Genomic DNA, 12,712 nt, shown 5'->3' with positions numbered 1-12,712 from the left:
GCCTAACCATTGAGCCCTGATGTATCAGAAGGTGATACATACTTTGGGAATGGGCCAGTGCAGACCACAGGAAAGGGAGCAGAAGGAGAGGGCATGCTGTTGGGACCGGTGGCTGCATGGAGTAGGTGCAGCACACATGAGGCGTGTATGGAGTGAAGGGTGGCCCAACAGGATGGCCAGCCAGCTGGGGGCCACTGTGGCTGTAGCAGAGTGACCAGAGGAGTAGGAGGTGGGAAGGGGACCAGAGCTGGACAGCAAAGATGGCCTGTCCACAGGGGACAGGGTGCAGAGATAGCATTTCTCCATTTTCCCCATTTATGACACTCTTGTACATTTTTGCTTGTTTTTCTTATATCATTGGCACAGCCATCTGATTTTTTTTACCTGGTTATGTCTTATGTAGTCCTTTAGCCACCTTAAATTCTCCCTTTTCTTGTTCTAATTCTCTTGTTTTAGTATATTTCAGAGAAAATCCCAGAAATCATCTCATTTCACCTGTAATGTCATTATATATCCCTAATAAAAGTAAAAGAAAATCCTAGTAAAGGATATCATTTTTAACATGATGTTACTGTTACCCAATATAATAGTAATTCCTTAATATGGTTTTATATCCAATGCTTGTTCAAATTTTCCCAATTTTCTGAAAAATGGCTTTTTATAGCTAGTTTTTTGAATTTGGATATAAACAAGATTATACACCTTACATTTGGGTGATGTGTCTCTGAAGTCTCTTAACTTGGAATAGTTCTCCCTTGTGTTAGTCAACTCAGGCTGCCACAATAAAAGACAGGCGAGTGGTTCAAACAACAGTAATTTATTTCTCACAGTTTTAGAGGCCAGAAGTCTGAGATCAATGTGCTGACGTGGCTGGTGTCTGGTGAGGGCCCGCTTCCTGGTGTGTAGACAGCTTCCTTCTTGCTCTGTCCTTATGTGGATGTAGGGGAAATGAGAGTGAGTAAGGGAACTCTGGTGTCTCTTCCTATGAGGACACTAATCTTCTTGGATTAGGGCTCCAGCCATATGACCACACTTTTAACCTAAGTTATTTCCTTATAGACCCCATCTCCTAATACAACCACATTGCAGGTTAGGGCTTCAGTGCATGAGTTTTGGAGGGGGGGGTACAACCATTCAATCCAGAACAACTCTCCCCTCCCCTCCCCTTTTTCTCTCTTCATATCATTTGTTTGTGGCTGAAACTGTGTCCTCCAAATGTCTTACATTCTGCATTTGGAGGTGGCTTCCTTGTGATGTGGGCTAACATCTTCCAGTGATCCCGTTTCTTCCGTAAAGTAGGAGTTAAGGTGGCAGGTGATTGGATCAGGCTGAGCCCCAGGTGGGAGTGCTTTATAGATGGCAGTGTGCTCGCTGCTGCCCCACATGTCAGGTGGGCTAGGTCTCACCAGTCTGCTCCTTCCACCATGATGCTGTCCGTTAGCTGTCATTTGTGGCTCCAGCAGCTGTGGTGTCATCACCTAGACCCATCAGTAGGGGCTGTACACTGTGATTTTCTAACTTTGTCACTCCTTCCAAATTTATTAGCTGGAGTTATGTTTTGTGAAAAAAACTTTATCAACCCTACTTACTTTTTATAATATAGTTTTTACAGGAAAGGCAGAATAAATGCTTATTTATTTTGGGGGGCTTTTTGACTTTTCAGAATGATGGCGTTGACACACTGGTGCTTATAAAGGTGACTAAGAAGTTTTGTTTTGCTTATTATCATGGTGAGGAATTCGTTGGCTTTTAGGGTTTGGTGTGCTCCAGCCATTGTTTCTCTTGATGGTCAGAGTGTTCTTCTGAGTGAGCCCAGCCATCTTTGATAGCTGCCTTGTTCACAGCACAAGCGGATGCCGGCTCATTTCAGAAATTTCCTGCCCTAGACGTAGAACTGGCCAGTTTTCTAAAGAGCTTTGGTTCCATTTAGTGTAAAATGTTATTTAGAGTGTTTTCTGGGTAATAACTAAATTTTTTTTTTCTTAAGAATAGTTCATTTCATGTATGTATGCCCGGCTGGATGTTTAATTTAATTTTAATTTTAGGTGGGAATGATGGTTAGATGTTGTCGAACATATGAAGAGGTGTGTGAAGGTGATGTGGGCAAAGTCATCAAACTGGACAGAGATGGGCTGCATGACCTCAACGTGCAGTGTGACTGGCAGCAGAAAGGAGGCACATACTGGGTCAGGTATATTCACGTGGAACTTATAGGTGAGCACAGTTTTTGCCAAGTTCTTTTGCTTTTTCTTAATTAGAGACATAGTTCCCACAAATAAATGGTAGTTATAGTACGTTTATTTTTGAACTCTTCAGGCTATCCTCCACCGAGTTCTTCTTCTCACATCAAGATTGGTGATAAAGTGCGGGTCAAGGCCTCCGTCACCACACCAAAATACAAATGGGGATCTGTGACTCATCAAAGTGTGGGGGTTGTGAAAGGTAATATTATCGACGCAACAAAATTCCAAATGTTAAGTCTTCATTAACTCATGTAAACTCAATATTTTTTCATTCAAGGGCAAGGAAAACTAGTGTGCAGAAAGCCTTATAATATATAAATAATCTTCTTTTGCTTGTCAGTACCTTCTGGCCAAAGGTCACAAAGGAATAAACCTGCTGTTGAACTGAGTTAGTTCATTAACTCATGGCAATGCAGGAGGACACATACCGTGGGGAACTGGGTGTCTATGTAAAAGGGTGTGAGCAAGGACTAATGGTTTTCTGTTGGATATATTGGGGAGGGCTCAATAAAGGGGGGTTAATTCTGAGACTGGGTATCTTAATAAATCTTAACATAAGGGCAGAAAGAATGGAGCCAAGTTAAGATTCGTAAGGAAGCAGTTATTCATTTTAGCCAGCATAGGGGGACATGTGGTCATGTTTGTGATTTGGATTAGATTTGACCCTCATCATACATGATTAAGGAGGAGTTTTGTTTGTGCCTTGATTCATCAGTCACAGAGTGGCCTTGTCTGATATTGGTGTTTTGTAAACCTGTTCTGCCAGTTGTTCTGCCAAATGGCCTAATGTGAGTGTCAGGCCAGTTCCTGACTGTCAGGGACTGCTTTTGCTTTTCTCTTTTGCATGCTACGTAAAAATTTAGGAATGAATTTAAGAACTGTAAATGTGCTAATGATGGGAGTTTGGAACTAGAAACACAAGATTCTCAGGTTATGTTTAATGTGACATTATCGAGATTCTAAATCCAATACATGGCACACTTTGAAAGGTGTATTATGACCATTCTAACAACTGCATGAGAAATAATTACATATGTTAATAGTATTATTTTATCTTTGAACTCTCTTGATGCCATAAAAAGATACCCCCCCCCCCCTCTTTTGAACCTTGTAGAAATCTCTCTTTGCATCAAATAGCTTAGATTAGAAAACAGCCACGATAGTGGTACTTCCCAGGTAGATGAGGGTGTTGTTAGAGCTTCTCAGGTCACATAAGAACAAATGACCTATTTAATATTTTATTTTAACATTTTTCTTTGCTTAACAGGTTTTTAAAAGATTTACAAATCAAAACAAAGATAAGTTTTAAAAACAAGAGTTTGATTTCTAAGTTATGTTTTGAGTGGTGGATTGGTTTTCTCAAAGGACAAGAGAGGTTGTAACATTAATAATGAGGTTTTCATTTCCTAATATATTGAAGGTACTAAATGGAATTTTGACTTAGTATAATTAAAACAAACAAAACTTCTTATTGAGGAAAATTTTAAACATATGCAGAAATAGAGAATAAAGTGTAATAAACCTCCATGTGCCCATTACCTGGCTTCAACAGTTTTCCACTCATGGCCAAAATTATTTCATCTGTAATATCCTCCCTTGATTACTTTAAAGCTAGTACCAGACATCATGTATCACTTCATCAATAAGTGTCTTAGTACATATCCCTAAAAGATAAGTACTCTTTGTAAAACATAAATAGCTACAATATACTATGTGGCTAGGTATGTTTTAATTTTACATTTTTATTAGTAATAAAGACGGTGTTTTAGGCAACTTCTGTTTTGTCCTAGCTTTCAGTGCCAATGGAAAAGATATTATCGTCGACTTTCCTCAGCAGTCTCACTGGACTGGGTTGTTATCAGAAATGGAGTTGGTGCCTAGTATTCATCCTGGTGTCACGTGAGTTTTTATTTTTATGATTGCTAGATTTGTTTTGGGAAGAATGGTGTTTTAGTTCGTTTTGTGTTGCTATAAGAGAAATACCTGAGACTGGGTAATTTTAAGAAAAAGAGGTATATTTGGCTTATGATTCTGGGACAGCTGCATCTGGCGTGGGCCTCAGGCTGCTTCTACTCATAGCAGAAAGTCGCAGGCAGCTGGCGGGTACAAACAGATCACATGGCAAGAGGAAGCAAGAGAGAGAGAGAAGGTGCCAGGGTCTTTTTAAGCAGCGAGCTCTCGCTGGACCTAATAGAGCGAGAACTCACTCATTAATCCATTCATGAGGGGTCGCCCCATGACTCAATCAGTTTCCAGCACTGCCACATTGGAGATCAAATTTCCACATGAATTTTGGAGGGGACAACACATCCAAACTCCATCAAATGGTTTTCTTTCAAATTAAGTTTAGTAAATGACCTCATCTTTTTCTTGTCCATTCAATGGCTCTTTTTAAAATAGGTGTGATGGCTGTCAAATATTTCCTATCAATGGATCCAGATTCAAATGCAGAAACTGTGATGACTTTGATTTTTGTGAAACGTGTTTCAAGACCAAAAAACACAACACCAGGCATACATTTGGCAGAATAAATGAACCAGGTTTGTTTGCTTGTATTTCCATAGAGAAACATTGGATCTTAAGAAACTAATAAGTGTTTAGTTGCGTGGAGTGTGGAATTGGTTAGATGGAGGGTCTTTTTATTCATATGCTTTTATTATATTTTTTAGCATGGCAAAATATATATAACATAAAATTTGCCATTTTAATCATTTAAGTTTACAACTTGGGTGTTAAATACGTTAAGTACCATGTTGCACAATCATCACTACTATCTATTTTCAGAACGTTTTCACCACTCCAAACAGAAACTGTGTACCCATGAAGTAATTTAACTTCATTTCTTCCTCCTCCATCCCTGGAAACCTCTACTCTACCTTTGGTCTCTATGAATTTGACTACTCCAAGTACCTCATCTAGGTGGAACCATACAATACTTATCTTTTTGTATGTTGCTTATTTCACTTTGCATAAGGTCTTTAAGGTGCATACATTTTGTAGCATGTGTCAGAATTTCATTCCTTTTAATGGCTGAATAACATTCCACTGTATGTATATACCATATTTTATTTATTCATTCATCTATTAATGGACATTTGGGTTGTTTCCACCTTTTGGCAATTGTGAATAATGTTGCTGTGAACATTGTTCTACCAGTATCTGTTGGAGTCTCTGTTTTCAAAACTGCTTGGTGTGTACTTAGGAGTGGAATTTCAGGGTCATATGATAGTTCTTTGTCTAACTTTTTGAGTAACTGCCAAAATGTTTTCAGTAGTGAAAGTACCATTTTATGTTCCACCAGCATGGTATGAGGGTTCCAATTTCTCTACATCCTCATCAACACTTGCTGTTTTCCATGTTTTGATTATGTCCATCCTAGTGGGTGAGAAATGGTATCTGCTTATGATTTTGATTTGAATTTCAGTAATGACAGATGACATTGAGCCTCTTATTGTGTGCTTTCTGGCCATTTGTGTAGTTTTTTTGGGAAAATGACTTTTCACATTCTTCACCAATTAAAAAATTTTCTATGTTCTCTATTCTGTTCTATTGGTCCAACTGTCTGTTTTTATGCTAGTACCATGCTGTTTTGGTTACTATGGCTTTGTAGTGTAGTTTGAAGTAGGTAGTGTCATGCCTCTAGCTTTATTTTTTTTGCTCAGGATCATCTTGGTGATTCAGGGTCTTTTGTTGTTTCTTATGAATGTTAGGATTGTTTTTTCTATTTATGTGAAGCATGTAATTGCTATTTTCATCAGGATTGCATTGAATCTGTAGGTTACTTTGAGTAGTATGGACATTTTCACAATGTTAATGCTGCCAATTCAAGAGTGTGGAATGTCTTTCTATCTTTTTGTGTCCTCTTTAATTTCTCTCAACAGTGATTTGTTGTTCTCATTGTAGAGATGTTTCACCTCCTGTGTTAAATTTACTCCTAGGTATTTTATTTTATTTTTTTTGATGACTATTGTAAATAGACTAGTTTCCTGATTTCTTTTTCTACTAGTTTGTTGTTGGAGTATAAAAACGCTACTGATTTTTGCATGTTGATTTTGTATCCTGCAACTTTACTGAAATCATCTACCAACTCTAAGAGGTTTTTTGTAGTCTTTAGGCTTTTCTATTTCATCTGCAAACAGATAGTTTGATTTTGTCTTTTCCAATCTGGATGCCCTTTATTTCTTTCTCTTGCCTGGTTGCTCTGGCTAGTATTTCCAATATTATGTTAAGTAGGAGTGGTGAGAGTGGAAATCCTTGTCTTGTTCCTGTTCTTAAGGAACACTGAGGATGATATTGGTAGTGGGTTTGTCATTTATGGCTTTTATTGTGTTGAGATACTTTCCTTCTGTATCTAATTTGCTGAGTCATGAAGGGATGTTGCATTTTATCAAATGCTTTTTCTGCATCTATTGAGATAATCATATGGTTTTTGTCTTTGATTTTGTTGATGTGGTGTATGACATTTATCAACTTGTGTATGTTGAACTATCCTTGCATTACTGGGATGACTCCCACTTCATCATGGTGTATAATTTCTTTGATGTTTTGCTGTATTCTGTTTGCTAATATTTTTTGAAGATGTTTGCATCTATGTTCATTAAAGATATCAGCCTATAGTTTTCTTTTTTTTGTTTTATCTTTGTATGATTTTTGTATCAGAGTGATGCTGGCCTCATAGGATGAGTTTGGGAGGATGCCCTCTCTTTCAGTTTTTTGGAAGTTTGAAGAATATTGGTATTTTTCTTTAAAGGTTAGTGGAATTCAGAAGTAAATCCATCTGGTCCTGGGCTCTTTTTTTGTCAGGAGACTGCTGATTACTGCTTCAATCTCATTGCCCATTGTTGGTCTATACAGATTTTCTGTTTCTTTCTTGGTTCAGTGTTGATAGTTTGTATGTCCAGAAATTTATCTATATCCTCCAGATTTTCAAATTTGTTGCTGTATAGTTGTTTATAATAGTGTCTAATGATTCTTTGAATTTCTGGGGTATTGGTTGTAATGTCTCCTTTTTCATTTATAATTTTTGTTATTTCTGTTTCTCTCTTTTCTAGTTAGCCTAGCTAATGGCTTGTCTGTGTTCTCAGAAAACCAACTTTTTGTTTCATTGATATTTAATATCATTTTTGGGGTCTCTTACATTTAGTTCTGCTCTGATCTTAATTATTTTTTTTTCTGTCTACTAATTTGGGCATGGATTGTTGTTGTTTTTCTAGTTTTTTCAGGTGTACCATTAGGTTATTTATTTGAAATCTTTTAATTCTTTTGATGTAAGCATTTACAGCAATAAACTTCTCTCTTAGCATTGCTTTTGCAGTACCCTACAGGTTTTTGGTATGTTGTGTCTTCATTTTCAATAGTTTCAAGAAATTTTTTGATTTCCTGTTTAATTTCTTTTTGGATCCATATGTTGTTCAGGAGCATGTTTGTTTTTTTTTTTTTTAAATCTTTTTGTCTTTTTCCGTGTCCGGCAACGGATCGCAACCCTCAGTGTTGCCCCCGTGGGATCCGAACCCTCGGACGGGAGCGCCGCCGCGCTTCCCAAGCGGCGCACTATCCAGTGCGCCACCGGGCCGGCCCCAGGAGCATGTTGTTTAATTTCCACATGTTTGTTTCATTTCCAGAGTTTTGCTTGTTGTTGATTTCTAGTTTTAATCCATTGTGGTCTGAAAAGATACTTAAAAGGATTTCAGTTTTTTGGGCCGGCCCGGTGGCGCACTGCTACAGTGTGCCGCTTGGGAGCATGGCGGCGCTCCCGCCGAGGGTTCGGATCCCACATACAGACCGGCCGCTCACTGGCTGAGCGAGGTGCAGGCGCAACACCGAGGGTTGCGATCCCGTTGCCGGTCCCGGTCCGGTACGGGCGCGACACTGAGGGTTGCGATCCATTGCCGGTCACGAAAAAAAGACAAAAAGGAAAAAAAAAATGATTTCAGTTTTTAAAAATTTCTTGAGGCTTGATTTGTGACCTAACATGTGATCTATCTGGGAGAATGTTCCATGTGCTCATGAGAAGACTGTACATTCTGTGGTTGTTGGATGAAATGTTTTGTAGATATCTGCCAGATACAGTTGGTCTAAAATGAGGCTTAAGTCCTATATTTCTCTTTTGATTTTTGTTGCCTACATGATCTGTCCAGTGCTGAACGAGGGGTGTTCAGGTCCTCAACTATTATCATTTTTGAGTCTATTTCTTTCTTTAGTTCTAATAGTGTTTGCTTTATGTATCTGGGTGCTATGATGTTGGGTGCATATATATTTATGATTGTTATGTCTTCTTGCTGGATAGACATATAGATTTATCATTATACAGTGGCCTTATTTATTTTTTATGGTTTTTGGTTTAAAGTCTATTTACTCAAAGAAAGAATAGCTACTCCTGCTTCTTTTTGATTTCCATTTGCATAGTATATCTTTTTTCCATCCCTTTACTCTTAGTCTGTGTGTGACTTAACCCAGAAGTCGACCCAAATACTTATATGCAACTGATCTTCAACAAAGGCACCAAGGACATACATTAGGGAAAAGATGGCCTCTTCAGTAAATGGTGCTGGGAAAACTGGACATCCATATGTAGAAGAATGAAACTAGACCAGTACCTCTTGCCATATACTAAAATCAATTCAAAATGGTTTAAAGACTTACCTAAACCTATAGAACTCCTGAAAGAAAACACAGGGGAAACACTTCAGGAAGTAGGACGGGGCAAAGAGTTTATTAATATAACCTCAAAAGCACAGGCAATAAAAGGAAAAATAAACAAATGGGATTATATCAAACTAAAAAGCTTCTGCACAGCAAAAGAAACAATTAATAGACAGAAAAGACAACCTGTGGAATGGGAGAAAATATTTGCAAACTATGCATCTGACAAAGGATTTGTAAACTGTGCATCTCATATATGTATATCCAGAATATATAAAGAACTCAAACAATTTAACAGTAAAAAAACAACATAATTAAAAAATGGGTAAAGGAGCTGTATTGGCATTTCTCTAAGGAAGATATACTAGTGGCCAATAGACACATGAAAAAATTCTCAGCATCAGGGAAATGCATATCAAAACCATGCTGAGATATCATCTCATTCCAGTTAGTCTAGCTATTATCAAAAAGACAGAATAATAAATGCTGGTGAGGATGCAGAAAAAGGGAAACCCTCCTGCACTGTTGGTGGGACTGTAAATTGGTGCAGGTCTTATGGAAACCAGTATGGAGGTTCCTCAAACAACTACAGATAGAACTGCCATATGATCCAGCAATTCCATTGCTGGGTATATACCCAAAGGAATGGAAATCATCATGTTGTAGGGATACCTGCACTCCCATCTTTACTGCAGCTCTTTTTTACAATAGCCAAGATATGGAACCAACCTAAATGTCCATCATTGGATGACTGGATAAGGAAAATGTGATACATTTACACAATGGAATACTATTCTGACATAAAAAAGAATCAAATTCTGCCATTCATAGCAATATGAATGAACTTAGAGAAAATCATGTTAAGTGAAGTAAGCCAGGCACAGAAGAAATACATGTCCTCCTCCTAAGTGGGAGCTAAAGAAATAAAAGGGAAAGAAAGAATGAAAGAAAGATGCAACAATCACAATAATATGTGGATCTTTCAAAAGGAGAGAATAGAACTGAGGTTACCAAGGGTGGGAAAGGGGGAAGGAGAGGAAAGATAAGGGAAGAATTGATAAAGGGTCACAAAAACCGATTACATTGTATAATGAAGAATATATTCATTATCCTGATTTGAGCATCACATATTGCACACAGTTATTAATATTCAACTCTGTACCCCACAGATATGTACAATCAAGTATGTTTTAATTTTTTAAAAGTTAAAAAAATAAAGTTTTTGATGTTGTAGGAGTTTTTTTATATATTCTGGATATTAAATCTTTGTCATATATGTGCTTTCACTCTCTTGGTAGGTTCCTATGATGCACAAACATTTTTAACTTTAGTGACATCCAACTTATCTTATTTGCTTTTGCTGTCAGTTTAAGAAACCATTGCCAGCTCTTTGATCCACTTTGAGTTAATTTTTTTACATGGTATAACCTAAGGGTCCCGCTTCACTTTTTTACATGTGCATATCCACTCTTCCCAGCACCATCTGTTGACAAAACTGCCCTTTCCCTGTTGAGTGGTCTTGGCTCCTTTGTTGAAAATCAATTGACTATAGATGTGAGGGTTTCTTTCTGAGCTCTCGATTCCATTCAGTTGGTCTATTTGTCTATCCTTATGCCAGTTCAACACCGTTGTGATATTGTGATTATGGTAGCTTTGTAGTAAATTTAGAAATTGGGGAGTGTGAGTCCTCCATATTTCTTCTAAGATTGTTTTGGCTATCTGGTGTTTCCTGAAATTTCATATGAATTTTGGGATTGATTTTTTTCACTTCTGTAAAATCCCTATTTTTATATGGATCAGATTGAATCTATATGTTGCTTTGGACAGAATTATCATTTTAATGATATTAAGTTTTCCATTTTATGTACAAGGGATATCTTTCCTTTTACTTAGATCTTCTTTAATTTCTTTTAACCTTCTTGGTTAAAGTTAGTCCTATGTATTTTTTTTTTTCATGCCATTTTAAATGAAATTGTTTTCCTTTTTGGGTTGTTGGTTGCTAGTGTATTGAAATAAAACTGATTTTTGTGTGTTGAATTTGTATCCAGCAACTTTGCTGAATTTGTTTATTAGCTATAACAATTTTTTTGTTGTTGGCAGAGTCTTAAGGGTTTTGTACATAGAAGATCAGGTCATCTGCAAACAGACAATTTTACTTCTTTCTTTCCAATTTAGATGCCTGTATTTCTTTCTGTAATATTGCTTTGGGTAGATCTTTGAGTGCTATGTTGAGTAGAAGTGGCAAAGACGGGCAGCCTTGTCTTTCTCCTTATCTTAGGGTAGAAGCTTTCAGTCTTTCACCATTGAGTGTTATCTTAGCTATGGGCTTTTCATATATGGCATTTATAATGTTGAGAAAGTTTTTTACTATTTCTAGGTTGTAATTTTCTCTTATCTTTTTGGAGGAGATCTGTAGAATCTGTAGAGCTGTCCCCTTTTCAAGCCTAAGTACTTTATTCTTGATTAGTCTGCCAAATTTATCAATTTAGTCAGTCTTTGGAAAGAACCAACTTTTGGCTCTCTTTACTGTCTCTAATATCTTTATTATTTGTTTCCCTTTCCTATGGAATTTGTCATCTTTTGTCATATATAAACTTAAAATTTCAGATTTATCTTTGAGCAAGATATAAGCTGTATTCTGCAATATTGATATATAGTAGTAGTTGAATAGTTTCATTATCATTTGTTTCAAAGTATCTTTTAAATTCCATTGGAATTTTTTCCTTCTATTTATTGGCTTACACGTTTTCAAACATATGGGCATTTTCTAGATATCTTTTTATTATTGATTTTTACATTGCATTCAGAATATGTACTCTGGTCGATTGTTTGACATTTTTTGAAATTTGCATATTATCATATGACCCAGCACGATTGGGTTTTGTTAATGTCTTGTGTGTGCATAAAACAATGTCTCCTACAGTTCTGTGAGGTTAGTGTTTGTGTCTCTTTTTTGGGATTTTTATCCCTAGTCTTTTTGTATTCTTGTATTTTAGATATATTCCTTGTAATTTGCATATATATTATATATATATATATATATATATATATATATAAGAAATTTCAATATGATAATCTTTGCCTTTTATTCAGATCATTGAGTCATTTACATTTAAGATTATTACTGATGTAGTTTTATTTTATTTTATTTTATTTTATTTTATTTATTTATTTTTTTTATAAAACAAATACATGTTTATTCTGCATGATGCATTTTATTGTAAAAAAAATTTCCAAAAAATATATATGTATATAAAATTTAAAATTGTAGTTATATATCACAGGCACTCTCATTCCAAAGGAGTAGTTGTTATTTGCAGATTCTTCCAGACCCTCCCTATGCCTATATAAACATCTATAGGGGTGGGGAAGAGAGAAGTTTTTCCTAAAACACAAAACTGGAAGCATACTATCCATATTATTCAGCACTTTACTTTTTTTATTCACTATAAGATAAAATGACATATTTAAAGCACCTGGCTCAGTGCTCAATAAATGGTAACTATAACTATTCTATGCACCTTGTAGTGATATATATATATTTTTTTACATTAAGTTTTATTTTAGAACTAATAAAAATATTTTTTTTCTGTTAAATTTTTATTTTGTCAATATACACTGTATATCATTATTATGGCCAATCACCGACACCTCCCTCCCTCCTCCCTCTCTCCCCTCCCCCCCAAGAATGTCCTTTCCGTTTGCTTGTTGTAACAACTTCATAAAAGTAGAGTTGTTATATCTTCTTCCCCACCCCACCCCCCCAGGTTTTTTTTGTGTGTGTATGTGGGTGAATTAATTTGTTTGTTTTTTTAGCTCCCACCAAT

The 12,712-nt window shown here is 36.4% G+C and overlaps 1 protein-coding gene across 1 annotated transcript in view; it reads left to right on the top strand.

Moving 5' to 3' along the window:
• The window catches only part of HERC2 (HECT and RLD domain containing E3 ubiquitin protein ligase 2), a 145,828-nt gene extending 140,995 nt beyond the window's left edge, over positions 1-4,833 (top strand). The window contains exons 49-52 of the mRNA XM_008587915.1: positions 2,046-2,214; positions 2,317-2,442; positions 4,034-4,142; positions 4,644-4,833. Of these exons, the coding sequence (XP_008586137.1) occupies positions 2,046-2,214; positions 2,317-2,442; positions 4,034-4,142; positions 4,644-4,833 (594 nt within the window). The remainder of the gene's footprint in view (positions 1-2,045; positions 2,215-2,316; positions 2,443-4,033; positions 4,143-4,643) is intronic.
• Positions 4,834-12,712: the final 7,879 nt, after the last annotated feature.

Source organism: Galeopterus variegatus, unplaced genomic scaffold (assembly GCF_000696425.1).
Source record: "Galeopterus variegatus unplaced genomic scaffold, G_variegatus-3.0.2 Scaffold4590, whole genome shotgun sequence".
Taxonomy (NCBI): Eukaryota; Metazoa; Chordata; class Mammalia; order Dermoptera; family Cynocephalidae; genus Galeopterus; species Galeopterus variegatus.
The sequence above is the reverse complement of the archived record's forward strand: the minus strand, read 5'-3'. Positions and strand labels throughout refer to the sequence as shown.